General features: G+C 41.7%; 1 protein-coding gene and 1 long non-coding RNA gene across 10 annotated transcripts in view; both read left to right on the top strand.

Annotated features, from left to right (window-relative positions):
• The window catches only part of LOC308496302 (solute carrier family 22 member 1-like), a 28,780-nt gene extending 24,492 nt beyond the window's left edge, over positions 1 to 4,288 (top strand). For 2 of the 9 annotated variants that reach the window (XM_081045302.1, XM_081045309.1), the window contains exons 9-11: positions 583 to 695; positions 1,329 to 1,428; positions 3,564 to 4,288. In XM_081045302.1, the coding sequence (XP_080901428.1) occupies positions 583 to 695; positions 1,329 to 1,428; positions 3,564 to 3,675 (325 nt within the window). In that variant the 3' untranslated portion in view covers positions 3,676 to 4,288. Of the gene's footprint in view, positions 1 to 582; positions 696 to 1,328; positions 1,429 to 1,860; positions 1,984 to 3,563 lie in introns of all 9 variants that reach the window. The other 7 variants (XM_081045303.1, XM_081045310.1, XM_081045305.1 and 4 more) reach the window with 6 other exon arrangements.
• Positions 4,289 to 10,024: 5,736 nt separating this feature from the next.
• LOC308496306 overlaps positions 10,025 to 15,094 on the top strand; it is a 46,839-nt gene continuing 41,769 nt past the window's right edge. The window contains exons 1-2 of the long non-coding RNA XR_013993159.1: positions 10,025 to 10,853; positions 11,230 to 11,374. This is a non-coding gene — a long non-coding RNA (uncharacterized lncRNA). The remainder of the gene's footprint in view (positions 10,854 to 11,229; positions 11,375 to 15,094) is intronic.

Raw genomic sequence — 15,094 nt, 5'->3', positions numbered from 1 at the left:
CTGGGATTAGTGCAGACTTGTACGTTAAGGGCTCAGTCCCACAAGACTGTCCCCACTTCAGAAGCCAGTTGCAAGTCCTAGATTGTCCACCTGTACTTCTGACCAATTGGCTATAAATCAGGATTCCCATGACCACCTCCTCAAGTTCAATAATTTGTTATAATGGTTCACAGAACTCAGGAAAACTCTTACTTACATTTACTGATTTATTGAAAGGGATATACTGAAAGATATAGATGAACAACAAGAAAAAAAAGGTACATAGGGAGAGGTATGGAACAGTCCCAAGCACAGGAACTTCTGTCCCTGTTGAGTTGAGAATGTGGTGAGCCACCTTCTGGGAATATAGATATATTCACTGCTCCGGGAGCTCTCTAAACCCCATATTTGAGCGTTTTTATGGAGGCTCCATTATGTAGGCATGCTTGATTAAATCACAGGCCATTGGTGATTAACTCTACCTCCAGTCCCTCCTCCCTCCTTGGAGGATGGGGGCTAGGGTGGGCATTGTGTTTGCTTAAAGATAAGGTTAACATCTGGAATCATGGAAATGTCATCTTTCTTTTCTCTGTATTTTATCAGGAACCTTGGAGTGATGGTATGTTCCTCTCTGTGTGATTTGGGTGGCATTATCACCCCCTTCTTGGTCTTCAGGCTGGTGGAGGTTTGGCAAGGCTTGCCCCTCATTTTGTTTGGTAAGACTTCATGGGACATTGATGATTTCTTCTTTCCAGCCCAACCTGAGTCGTCAAAAAGTATTTGACAAGTAAATGATATCCCCCACCAAGTTTGCAGAGGGCAGGATGGCATCACCTCTTCTGTTGTCTCCTAGCTCACCCTTTCATACTTCATAGGAAAGACTGGATGTCATTTCTAGAAGGCGGGCCAGAAATTTACATCCTTTGGTTCTGGAGTCCAATAATTCATTCCATAGGACAGGATCTAAGAGACCTTCTGATATGGACTCCTGCTTTCTTATGAATTTGAGTTCCAACTCTTGTGCCTTTAACATATACTTGCTGGAGGTTTAAAGATCTAAATTGTCACTCCTCTTCTGCATCCTGTTCTTAACAACTGAGAACAGACACAAGGAAACAAAAGGGAATCAGAGTTTAGTATCAGCTTTGTTACTGTTAAGGTTGAATTAGAGAAGGAGAAGGGAACTCATCCTTTCCTCTCCAAACCTAGACCTGTGATACCTCGAAGACCCTACTTACCCACTTGGTGAAAGGCATTATCTAGGCATGTCTTTAGTTAGCTGTCACCTTTCCTGTAAATGGTATTGGCTGTGCTCTAATGGCTCTCTGTGAAATCTGTCTCTTTTGAAGCAGTGCTGAGCCTGATTGCCGGGGGAATGACGCTGCTCCTTCCGGAGACCAAGGGGGTTGCGTTGCCAGAGACCATTGAGGATGCGGAGAACCTGCGGAGGTGAGCCCTGTGATGCTCAGGACTCGGGGGTCCCACGTTAGACCTGCCCTCCGTTAGACCTGTACCTCTACCTTAGAGGTGTAGAACAGCTTTACAGATATTTGTATGTCTTTTTTTTTCTTCCCATAACTGCTGAGCTGATATGTAGAAAAACACAACACAGTAGCCATGGGCTTTATAAAGAAAGAATGGAAAAGCATGGATATGCATTTTTGGTTGACAGTTACCTGTTCTAAACCGGAGGACAGAGAATGATTTGTCTATAATGCTCACTGTATGAGCACCGAGATCCCTCGCACACCCCAAGGGTTAATGGCTGTCAGTTGAGAACTATTTTTAAATCAATCTTCTGTCCTCTTAGCGATTGGCTCAGATTCCTTAGTGACTTGCTTCATGAGGAAGGAAGACTTAAAAGCATTATTCTTATGACAGGGACAAGTGCTTTAAAGGAGTCTCAGATTCTACTCTTAAAGCAACAAGAAAGGAAAGGAAGAGACGTGCTCAATGAGGTGATCTCTCAGGCCCCTTTCCAGGCTTGCTTCCATGGATTCCATAGTAAGGACAAACGTGTTCCTGTGAAGTAAAGACAATGGTTTGTGGAGTCATAGTTCTGGATGTGGGTACCAACTTGGCCACGTGACTTTGAGAATGTCATTGAACCCTACAGAACCTTAACTTCCTTGCCTGAACAATAACCACAATAATACTTAATTCAGAAGGTTACTGTGAAAATTCAATGAAATAAAGTAGGTGATGGAGACTACTCCATTTCCTAGCACATAGTAGGTGTTTAATAAATCTTAGATTTTCTCCATTCTTCTTGCATATGGTATGATTTCCTAAGCGGTTCTCAAAACTTGGTATGCAAAAGAATCATGAAGGGAGCTTACTAAAATTCAGATACCTGCATTTTCTAGGTTTTTGACTTAGTAAATGAATGGTGGCACCCAGCGATTCATTCTTTTAATAACCTCTGCTGATGATGCCTGCTTAGACACTCTACAAACCTCACTTTCAGAAATTCTGCATTTCTCAGTACTGATAAGGGACAAATGACCTATTATAACTATAATCATATTTTGTAATTACTGAAAATGTGCTTCTCTTTTGGTCCTAAGTGGTAGAAATATATAGCTAATGTTGATTACAGGATTTTTAAATGTTTCACTATAATTTTTTAATAGGCACTTTGTCATCTTTTAAGATGTTTCGTTTATCCCTTTACTTCATCATCCTAACCATCTCTGCCCTGCCAGGGGAATCTGGGTACTCTCCCTCTGAGCCCCACATCACCCTGTACACCCCTGTTTTCAACAACACTCTTCATATTTCATAATAATTTCTTATTTCATTATGTGTCTTCTCCACTGCACTGATTTCATAAATAGTAGCCACACTCTATTACCAGAAATATCATTTCCATTACTCTTTCCCTACTTTCCAGGGGAAAACCTCAGGGAATAAGAGTAACAGTAACCTCAGCTAACATTTATGGAGTGCTAGACTTCACAGACAATCTCATGTGCATTCTCACCCAATCCTCTCAACACATGTGAGGCAGCTGTTATTGTTATCATACCCATTCTCCAGATGTAGAAATAGTGGCAGGTACCCCCAAAGTCCCAGATTCAAAATGGCATGTTGGCTATAATATGATGGAGCGAGGCAGCAACAGAATAGATGCTCTACTTCCAGCGTCAGCACACTTTCTGAAAGGGCCAGGTGGTAACTATTTCTGGCGTTGGGACCACACAATCTCTGTGGCCAGGGCTCAACTCAACAGCATGAAAACATCCATAGATGATACATGAATGAGTGGATGTGGCTAGGTTCCAGTAAAACCTTATTTATGGATGTTGAAATTTGAATCTCATCTAATTTTCAAGTGCCAAGAAATAATATTTTCATTTTGATTTTAAAAAACGATTTAAAAGTGTAAAAAAACACTCACAGGTAAGTTGCTGGCCAGAATTGGCCCACAGGACATAGTTTGCCAAACCCATTTTTTCTTCGTTGCTTGTTATCCTTGTTTTCTCCTTTTGTTTTGAGACTTATGCCCACATATAACATAACTTTGCAACAATTTCTTAATCAAGACATTGATTCTTTATTTTAACTTTAATTTTTATTTCCAGTTTCTACAGGAAAGCAAAGCCCAAAGAAAAGAAGATTTACCTTCAGGTCCAGACATCAGACATACAGACGCCTGAGAGAGACACTTCCCAGGGGGCTGAGGGGCAGAGATGAAGATGAAGTTTTTCATGCTCAGAAGCCCTTACTTTTCTATACTCTTCCTTGTTCTTGCCCCCAAATCAATATCAATCTTGAAGAACACCAAAAGTACTTATGTTTTTTTTTAATTTATTGGGGTGACAATTGTTAGTAAAATTACATAGATTTCAGGTGTACAATTCTGTATTACATCATCTATAAATCCCATTGTGTGTTCACCACCCAGAGTCAGTTCTCCTTCCATCACCATATATTTGATCCCCCTTACCCTCATCTCCCACCCCGCACCCCCTTACCCTCTCGTAACCACTAAACTATTGTCTGTATCTATGAGTTTTTGTTTCTCATTTGTTTGTCTTGTTCTTTTTCTTGTTTTTGGTTTATATGTGGTCATATCAGTGAAATCATACGGTTCTCTGCTTTTTCTGTCTGACTTGTTTTGTTTAGCATTATACTCTCAAGATCCATCCATGTTGTCACAAATGTTCCTATATCATCTTTTCTTACCGCCGAATAGTATTCCATTGTGTATATATACCACAACTTCTTTATCCATTCATCTATCGAAAGACATTTTGGTTGTTTCCATGTCTTGGCCACCGTAAACAAAGCTGCAATGAACATTGGAGCACACGTGTCTTTATGTATACATGTTTTCAGATTTTTTGGGTAGATACCCAGGAGAGGGATTGCTGGGTCATAAGGTAATTCTATTCGTAATTTTTTGAGGAACCTCCACACTGCCTTCCATAATGGCTGCACGAGTCTGCATTCCCACCAACAGTGTATGAGGGTTCCTTTTTCTCCACAGCCTCTCCAACCCTTGTTACTATTTGTCTTGTTGATGATAGCCATTCTGACTGGGGTGAGGTGATATCTCATTGTGGTTTTTATTTGCATTTCTCTGATGATTAGTGATATTGAGCATGTTTTCATATGTCTGTTTGCCATTTGTATGTCCTCTTTGGAGAAATGTCTCTTCACGTCCTCTGCCCATTTTTCAATTGGGTTGTCTGTTTTTTTGTTGTTGAGTTTCATGAGTTCCTTGTATATTTTGGATATTAGCTCCTTATCAGAGGCACTGTTTGCAAAAATCTTCTCCCATTCAGTTGGTTGCCTCTTTATTTTGTCGATAGTTTCTTTTGCTGTGCAGAAGCTTTTAAGTTTCCTATAGTCCCATTTGTTTATTTTAGCTTTTACTTCCATTGCATTTGGAGTCAAATTTATAAAATGCTCTTTGAACCCAAGGTCCATAAGTTTAGTACCTATGTTTTCTTCTATGCAGTTTATTGTGTCAGGTCTTATGCTTAAGTCTTTGATCCATTTTGAATTGATTTTGGTACATAGTGACAGAAAACAGTCCAGTTTCATTCTTTTGCACGTGGCTATCCAATTCTCCCAGCACCATTTATTGGTTAAGTTTATTCCTAAATATTTTATTCTTTTTGGTGCAATTGCAAAAGGAATTGTTTTTTGTATTTCTTTTCTGAGATTTCATTGTTAGTATATAGGAATGCAATGGACTTTTGTACATTGATTTTGTGGCCAGCAACTGTACTGTATTCTTTGATTGTTTATAAAAGCTTTTTGGTGGAGTCTTTAGGGTTTTCTATATATAGCATCATGTCATCTGCAAAGAGTGATAATTTAACTTCTTCATTCCCAATTTGGATGCCTTTTATTTCTTTCTCTTGCCTGATTGCTCTGGCAAGGACTTCCAACACTATGTTGAAAAGCAGAGGTGATAGGGGACAGCCCTGTCGTGTTCCTGAACGTAGAGCAAAGGGCTTCAGTTTTTCACCATTAATTATGAAATTAGCTGAGGGCTTGTCATATATGGCCTTTATTATCTTAAGGTATTTTCCTTCTATACCTATTTTATCTTAAGGTATTTTCCTTCTATACCTATTTTATTAAGTGTTTTCATCATAAATGGATGTTGTATCTTGTCAAATGCTTTTTCTGCATCAATTGATATAATCATATGATTCTTGTCCTTTATTTTGTTTATGTGATGTATCACATTGATGGATTTGCGGATGTTGAACCATCCTTGTGCCCCGGGGATGAACCCCACTTGGTCGTGATGAATATCTTGTTAATGCATTGTTGTATTCGATTTGCTAGAATTTTGTTTAGGAGTTTTGCATCTGTATTCATCAGAGATATTGGTCTGTAGTTTTCTTTTTTGTGGTGTCCTTACCAGGTTTTGATATCACGGTAATGTTGGCCTCATAAAATGAGTTAGGGAGTACTGTCTCTTCTTCAAAGAAGAGTTTGAGCAGGATTGGTATTAGATCCTGTTTGAAGGTTTGGTAGAATTCACTAGTGAAGCAATCTGGTCCCTAACTTTTGCTTTTGGGAAGGTTTTGGATGTCTGATTCAATTTCGTTACTGGTGATCGGTCTGTTTAGATTTTCCAGTTCTTCATGGTTCAGCATTGGAAGGCTATATGTTTTTAAGAACTTGTCCATTTCTTCTAGGTTATTGAATTTGGTGGCATATAGTCCTTCATAGCATTCTTGGATGATCCTTTGTATTTCTGTGGTGTCCGTGATAACTTCCCCTTTTTCATTTCTGATTTTGTTAATTAGTGTCTTCTCTCTTCTTATCTTAGTGAGTCTAGCCAAGGGTTTGTCGATTTTGTTAATCTTTTCAAAGAACCAGCTCTTTGTCACATTAATTTTTTCTATTGTCTTTTTGTTCTCTATTTCATTTAGTTCTGCTCTGATTTTTGTTATTTCCTTTCTTCTGCTGACCTTGGGTTTCACTTGTTCTTCTATTTCTAGTTCTTTAAGGTGTAACATGAGGTTATTTATTTGGGATTTTTCTTGTTTCTTGAGATAGGCCTGTAATGATATAAAGTTCCCTCTTAAAACTGCTTTCGCTGCATCCCCAATATTTTGGTAGGATGTATTTTCATTGTCATTTGTTTCTATGTATCTTTTGATCTCTAATTTCTTCTTTGCCCCAGTCGTTCTTGAAAAGTATGTTGTTTAATCTCCATGTATTTGTGTATTTTCCTGCTTTCTTTTTGCAGTTGATATCCAATTTCAAAGACTTGTGATCAGAGAATATGCTTGGTATGATTTCAATCTTCTTAAATTTGCAGAGGCTGATTTTATTTCCCAATATATGGTCTATCCTTGAGAATGTTCCATGTACACTAGAAAAGAATATATAGTCTGATGTTTTAGGATGAAGTGCTCTATATATGTCAATTATGTCCATTTCATCTAATGTGTCATTTAGGGCTGCTATTTCATTGTTTATTTTCTGCTTGGATGATCTATCCATAGCTGTCAATGATGTTTTTAGGTCCCCTAGTATAATTGTGTTTTGGTCAATTTCTCCCTTTAGTTCTGTTAGTAGTTGCTTGGTATATTTCGGTGCTCCCTGATTGGGGGCATAAATATTGATGACTGTTATGTCTTCTTGTTGTATAGTCCCCTTTACCATTATGAAATGTCCATCTTTGTCTCTTGTTATCTTTTTCACCCTGAAGTCTGTTTCATCTAATATCATTATGGCTACACCTGATTTTCTCTGGGTACCATTTGCTTGGAGTGTCAATTTCCACCCTTTCACTTTGAGTCTATGCTTGTCCTTGTAGCTGAGATGTGTGTCTAGGAGACAGCATATGGTTGGGTTTAGTTTTTTGATCCAATTTGCTACTCTGTGCCTTTTTATTGGTGAGTTCAGTCCATTTACATTTAGGGTGATTATTGATATGTGAGGATTTCCTGTCATTCTATCTTTAATTTTCTGGTAAGTCTATGTCTCCATTGTTTCTTTGCCTTTTTGTTGTTGTCTATTATTTCTGTGTGGTGGTATTCTATGATGTTTCCCTCTGTTTCTTCTTTTATTACAGTATATATTTCAGTTCTGGATTTTTGTTTTGAGTGGTTACCCTTAAGTTTATGTAAAAGAAAATTTGATATTTAGAGTATTCCATTTTTTTCAGCATGCTTACTTTCTCCATTCCCCTATTTCGGTTCAGGCCTTTACTCTCCCCCTTTTTATATTTTGGTTGCCACAAATTGTCCCTGTTGATGGTGATTGAATAGCCTCCTTTAGTATTTCTCGTAGTGCAGGTCATGTATCAGAAAATTCCCTCAGCTTCAGTATGTCTGGAAAGGTTTTTATTTGTCCTTCATATATAAAGGATATCTTTGCTGGATATATTATTCTTGGCTCATAATTTCTCTCTTTCAATAGTTTGAATATTTGGTTCCACTCCCTCCTGGCTTGTAGAGTTTCTGCTGAAAAAGCTGACGATAATCTAATGGGCTTTCCTTTGTAGGTTACTGTCTTCTTTTCCCTGGCTGTCTTGAGGATTCTTTCTTTGTCATTGATTTTAGAAGCTTCAATATAGTGTGCCTTGGAGAAGGCCTGTTGGGATTGACGTAGTTAGGTGTTTTATTTGCTTCTTGGATTCGAGGATCCAGTTCTTTCCATAAGTTTGGGAAGTTCTCATCGACGATTTGTTTGAATATATTCTCTGTTCCCTTCTCTCTTTCTTCTCCTTCTGGTATGCCCATTTTCTTATATTGTTCTTTCTGATGGAGTCAGAAGGTTCTTGTAGAGTTCTTTCATTTCTTTTAAGTCTCAAGTCTCTTTCTTCTTCCATCTGTGTCATTTCCAGATTTCTATCTTCGATGTCACTGATTCTTTCCTCCATCTGGTCAACTCTACTACCTAAGCTGGATATTTTATTGTTAATTTCTTCTATTGAGTTCTTAATCTCCAGAAATTCTATTTGGTTGTTTTTTAAAATTTCAATTTCTTTGGTAAAATTTCATGTTGTTCTTTGATTGTGTTTCTGCCTTTCTGTGTTTTCTTGCATCTCGTTGAGTTTTTAAAGAACTGCAATCTTGAATTCTCTGTCATTTAAGTCACATATTTCCATATCTTTAAGTTCCTTTTCTGGAGACTTTTCACTTTCTTTCTGAGCTGTCTTGTTGCCTTGGTTATTCATGGCAATTACTGATTTATGATTTCTTTTCCTAGACATCTACAGGAGTGGCTTCTGCAACAGGTTGATAGGAAGAGGTCTTTCTTTATTTTCCAGTACTTGTTGGTAAAATGTTTTATTTTCTCTCTGACTGCAGCCTTTTTTTCTCTCTGACATTGTAGTGCTATGTTTTCTCTGCACTATTCCAGCTTTTCACAAAATGGGGGGATTCCCTGGGAGAGGGGCTTCTCTTTTAACAGTTCACCTGGGTCACGGGCAAAATGTCCATTTGGGTATGCGGAGAGCTTTTGAAGTTCCAAAGCTCTTCCTGCACCAGATTCAGAGCCCGTGTGTTTCAGCAGTTCTTTTTACTCCTGCAGGGATCCTCCCAGATAGGTGGGGCCAGGGGTGGGGTGAGTTGTGAGAGGTGGCCCAGAGCAATGGCAGCGACCACCACCACAGCCGGTCCCACTTCCACAGCTCCCTTCCCTTTGCTGGAACTAGTTGGGCTGCGAATCTGTGTCTGTGGTCCATAGTTCTCAGAACAGCAAATATTCTGTTCTTTTGATCTGACACTGCTACTGTTCTGCTTCTAGCACCAGGCAGGTGGGGGCGGGGCGAGCTCTGGGAGGGTAGGGAGGGGGCGGCTAGTCTCCGTGCCTAAGGCTTCCGTTCTCCGCTCGGCAGTGAGGGCTTAAACCACCGTTTTCAGCCTTCTTCCCTCAGTCTTTTCTCCGAGGTCTCTGCCGGGAGCGTTGGGTTCAGCCGTGTTATATGCTGCCCCCTCAGCCCTGTGGGCCATAAGTGGAGCCCTAGCAGTCCGAGTCCTTCCCTCTCCCGCAGCTGCAGTAGTTCCGGGATGCAGCGAGCTCAGAGTACTGAGCTAGGTCTTCGTCCTGCGCCTACGAGGCTCCGTCTCTGCACTTCTCCCTTCCCCCCTCCCTGCTGGCGCGATTCACCCACCTTTAGGTGAATTCAGTAGTGCGCCTCTTCGTCTTGCCTGTCTGCTGTGCAGGAAGTCCTTTGTGGAGTTACCGTTGTTCGATTAGTTGTAAATTCCAGGGGAGCTTTACAGAGGCTCACCTCACACCACCATTTTGATGACTTCTAAAAGTACTTTTTATTTTATTTTATTTTATTTCATTTTATTTTATTTATTTTTTTCTCTTAAGCCACCCAAAGCTCTGGTTATCTTTCTAATGGGAGCTGTTGATGGTTACCAGGTACTTAATTATCTAAATTGATTTGAATAGAATTTAAATATTGCTATAAAAGAGGCCCCATAACTGGTTTCCTAGAATAGTATTGATTTATTCACTCTGAAAAACAATGTCTTTGTTTGTAGGTATCTATGTTGGCAAAAGCATTTCAACATGAAGATTTCTTGAAGGGCACTTGGTTTTTAAATATGACAGCTATTCAAGCAAACTACACCCTAATTACGTGTACATATGCGTGACAGAATAAAATATGATCCTCATTCGAAGGCCAGAAGTAGTATGACCTTTTTAGGAAAGAAGTTTCTGCCACCTATGTTCCAGCAATATTTTATTGTTTTCAACCTTAGTTTTGTTTCTCGTTGGTGATTCTAGAAGGTGAACTCATATGCCAACTATGAAATTTCACAGTAAATATATCCAAAAGAGTTCAGTTTACTACAAGTTATATAGAAAGTGTGATTTCCTTCCTGGAGTACATGAAAAGCTTTATTTTAAAATTTATTTCCCTATGAGACAAACTCCAGAGAAACATAACAGCCAATCTTCAGAGTACACTGAGGAAAAAAATCCTAATGCCAGTAGAAGGTATGATGAGAGACAATTGGTTGTATAATAAACACTTCTGGCCTGATTGGCTAAGCTAAGTGATGGCCTCAGAGAAATGAGATCATGGTATTTGGTCCTGAGCAGCATTTGGTTTTCCTTTAGAATGGACATGGGCTACTTGGAAACCTGAAGTTTTGCCCTTGGGAAAAAAAAAAGTGTGCCTGTCTTCCTAATTCTATTTTATTAAAACCCATCGGGATGCATGGAGGGAAACTTGCTCTTCTTCAGCTTCTCCAAAGCAAAGGTCTTTTTTGTATCTTTTGAATATAATGATTATACTCTTTACATAAGAAAAACAGGCATACCTGTTTTATCCTGTTTCATAGACATTGCTTTTTTTACACATTGAAGGTTCATTGCCACCCTGCGTTGAGCTTCTATTGGCGTCATTTTCTCAAGAGTTTCAGATGATGGTGAGTAGTTTTTAGCACAAAGTATTTTTTTGAAAAAAAGAAATTCAGGAATGGACATTGTCTTTTTAGACATATGCTATTGCACACTTAATAGACTATCATATAGTGTAAGCATAACTTTCATATCCACTGGGAAACCCAAAAATTCATGTGAGTCGTTTCGTGCGATACTTGCTTTATTGCGGTAGTCTGGAACTGAACCTGCAATACCTCCAAGGTCTGCCTCTATGTAAATGGCAGGCTTTAAATCAGTTTTTTCAAGTGTCTCTAATCCTTCTGAGAATCCTTTGGCCACACTTCTGAGGAAGGCTTTAAACAAACAGGGGTCATCATAAAAAACAAGAACAAATCATCTGACTTTCTTTCTGCTCTCTAGACTTGTCTGAACAAAGTAGACGTGCGCTGTTCCTGTTGGAGGCAGCGTGGCCAGGACTCACAAAAACGACGGACTGGATCTCAGCGCAGTTGGTCTGAACAGTGAAGACGTGCGTGTGTGTGTCTGTGCTCTCCGAAGGAGGACGGTTAGTTCTGGGGACGAGTTCTAAAGTATAACTAGGGTATTCGAATGTTGTTCAATGTGTCACAAGATAATGTTGGCTTCCCTGCCCTTCTTGCCTTCCTCACTGTGGCTACAGTGGAGCCATTGTCAATCCAGATAGAGTGGTGGGTGAGGGGTGGAGGGCAGTGTCACACAGAGTGAAGGCAGAAATCAGTTGGTCACAGGGACAGATGGCATTAAACACTTGGGAAGCCTGGAAGGTGTGACACAGGCATCGGGAAACAAGCTCCTGCAGTGGCAATGCTGTCCGTCCTACTCTCTCAGTAAACGTGCTGAGTGCCTGCTGTATGCCTCAGTCATTTTGGGCTCTCAGAAAAACCTGGAGACAGCTACAGGGTGTGCTGTGAATAATACTGACGTAGAATGCACAGTAGCAATGGAGTGTTTGTGAGGCATTCAGGTCAAACTGTTAGATGTGCAGGAGCAGTAGGCCTAATCTTAGATGCAGATGGAGGGGTTTGAGCATCTTGAAAATCATCCCCTGTCCTGCCCCAAACATTTCTTTCTATTTCATTTCTAACCTTTAGAGATTTCTTGCTGTGGGCCTTGAGAGCCAATCACTGAGATAGAAAGAGAAGTAAAAGCCAAGCAAGCGATGGGGTGGGGGCCACTTGTCAGGTAGGAGCAGAGTGGGGACTGGAGGTCCAGGAACAGTGCCTGCAGAGGGGCAGGCCTGGAGGCAGGGAAGGGTGTGGTTATCTCCAGCCTGGTGGCCTAGGACACCACGTGGTCTTGGAGAGGCAGCGTGATGTCACAGGAAGAGCCCAGAGTCTGGTTTGAGCCGGATGTGGTATCCACGCCTCCTTTATCATCCATTGATCTGATGGCCTGGAGAAAGTTCCTCAACTTTCTGAGCCCCTGTGTCCTCCTCACCCCCACCTCCAAGTGGGTTGGGAGGATGCTGAAACAATACAGAAAGCTGTAAGCACCACCTGGGCAGAGTTGCATTCAGTCTGTGTGGCCACTGGGGCGCCATCCCAGCCTCCCTGCCACGTGGTCCACGCGTCTGGAGTGTACAGGGGATCCAATGATCTCCAGCTGGAGAAAGGACTGAGTATCCAACCAGTTCCCTCCCTGCATGTGGTTGCTAAGAGCAACATGTCCTATTGTCCACCCCACCCCTGCCTCCTCCCTGCAGGTGAAGGTTGAGTGTCGGATGTTTTGAGGTGTCACTGGAGCAAATCAGAAACTTCATGAAAAAGATATCTGACAGACGGTCCTTTATGAGATGCACTCAGTACGCACTGATTTGGTCACCACAACACCGTTTTGAAGCAGACTTTATTGTCTCCATTGCAATGTTGAGGGGGTAATTTCAGAGATGGAAAATGATTTTGTGTTGACAAGCATGGGGCTGGGCCTTGAATTTAGACCTTCTGGGCCGGATCGCAGGGCAGATGACAAGCTTGGACACTAAGCAGGAAGGGTGAAGAATGCAGGGAACCTGTTCTAAGAGGCATGGTCTCTTACAGTTGAGTGTGTCTGTTTTGGTGACTTGCATTCCGGGCATTTCTGATTACCCACCTGTCCCTTGTCCCTTGCCTGTGAGTTGAGCAGAAGGACAGAGGGAAATCCTAAATGCACTGTGGGCAGTGTTCACAGATGTGTTCCCAGAGCTGTGGCTCATCCTGGCAGCCTGTCCTTACTGTTGACTCTTCTGCAGCACGGATGGGTGGCATTTATCCCCCTTCAGGTTCCTGTCCGAGTAGTTACATATTTTATCTTTCTATCTCACCCATGAAAATGACAGGCACCTTTAAGCTACATACACCTCAAAGCTGGTTTATGGAGGTGCTGGATTAATCCCAACCTCTCATTGAGGGCTGCGTCTGCTTTCTTGGACTAATCTTATTGTTTGGTTAAAAGAACTATGAGACTCTGGTTGCCTGGGAGTTTTGAGAAATGGAAGGTTGTAACTGTAAAAATAATAATAGCTCAGATTTACTCAGAACTTGCTATGTACCAGGTGCTAGTCTAAGCACTTTGTTATATTGTCTCATCAAATTCTCACGACATCTCCATGATACTGAAGAGTGCCTAATTGTAGAGAAAAGAAAACTGAGTCACAGAGGGGTTCTGCTTTGCCCAAGGTCACCAGGTAGTGAGTGGAAGGACCTGGGGTGTCTTTCCAAAATCCATGTCTTTAACTGAGATGCTGTACTCTACCCACTGAGGTCCAGGAAATAGTAGCCGTATGCGTTATTAACAAAACGCCAAAAGCTGTAAAATCATTCTTCTGTAGAGAAAGCTTTTCTCAGTTGCTCTGAGCAGGAAACTCTCAGGGGACTGCCCTTTGGTGACCCTGTGAGACACATTCTCCCCAGAATGGCAAAAATTAAGCACCTATCAGCAACCAGAGTTCTGGAGAGTTCTCCACAATTATTCTGAAATTGTACCTTCCCTGATGCCTTCCTCTTGATTTCTAGAATTTTAAAACATCAAGAAACAAAAAAGGTAAAAATCACTTCAAAACTCACCACTTACAAGAACTGTGTAAGGAGAATTAGTTGGTCACTCCCCCACCCACTCACCCACAGCACCCAGTGTCACCCCCAGGGGGCACTGCTGACAGTGGGCTGAGTTCACGTATTGTCTCTTCATGGATGGAGCTACAGATGTGAATATTTGTCAGGATGGCATTCTGAAGCACTGGTAATGTATATTTCCCCCACATTCTCCCTTTGAACCCCGACTCTGGCTGCTACATGAACAGCAACCTTTGCCCCAAGCTGAGCTGTCACAGCATAGCCAGAAAACACAGGTTCTTGGCACCTTGGTTGTCAGCTAGGTATGGCAGACATTCAGAACAGGAGAAAAGGGCCTTTTGTTTCACTCAACAGAGGAGACAAAATTGCCCTGGGCTGGGCAGACGGTGCAAGAATCACAGAGGAAAGTTAGGTGCTCGTCTTTGAGAAAGGGCCCTGGGCTCCGCATGGCCTCCCCAGGGGCTCTGTTAGTCTGGGTTAAATTTGCCTGTGAGTAACGGAAATCTCCAAAAGATTAGGAGCTTAAACATGATAAAAGTGTATTTCTTTCTCATATTCAAGAAGTTCAAGGATACCCGCCCAGAGCTAGTGGGGTGGCACAGAGAAGGGCCCAGTGGCCACCGTCTCATTGCTCCGCTGGGCAGGGCTTTCCTCGCCAGGTCCCACATGGCTGCTGGCACTCACCCATCACATGCACCCATATTGCAGGAGACCGGGGGTAGGGGAGTAACAATGAGTATAGCCTTTCTTTAAGGACATTTCCTGGAAGCTGTACATGGCTCCGTATCTAGAGAGAACAGGAAGCGGGTGGGGTGGACCCTATATAAAATTGGACTTCCATTACTGGAGAAGTAGATGAGAGTGGATATTAGGGGTCAACCAGCTGTCTGTGCACTGGTTGGTGGGATGGCTGACCCTCCAAAACAAATTGGAGGGTCCGGAAGTAGAGGGGACCTGCAGTGTTGCTCTAGTGGCCATGACCTAGGAGGGTTGTCCAACCACCATGGCCTGGGAGGGTTGCGTATAAATAAGTGAATGGGTTCCTGAGAGACAGGCCTGAGGCAGCTTCGGAGATTCTTTTTGCTGTGGGTGTGTGGAGCAGCGAATCGCTTTCCCATGTGGTGGGAGTAGCCCAGTGTGGCATAGGACTGTCATGGCCGGGATGAAGGTTGCCATCAGCAGCTGGTATCTGGAGT

Source organism: Rhinolophus hipposideros, assembly GCF_964194185.1.
Source record: "Rhinolophus hipposideros genome assembly, chromosome: 3".
Classification (NCBI taxonomy): domain Eukaryota; kingdom Metazoa; phylum Chordata; class Mammalia; order Chiroptera; family Rhinolophidae; genus Rhinolophus; species Rhinolophus hipposideros.
This window is presented reverse-complemented; position numbering and strand designations above follow the sequence as displayed.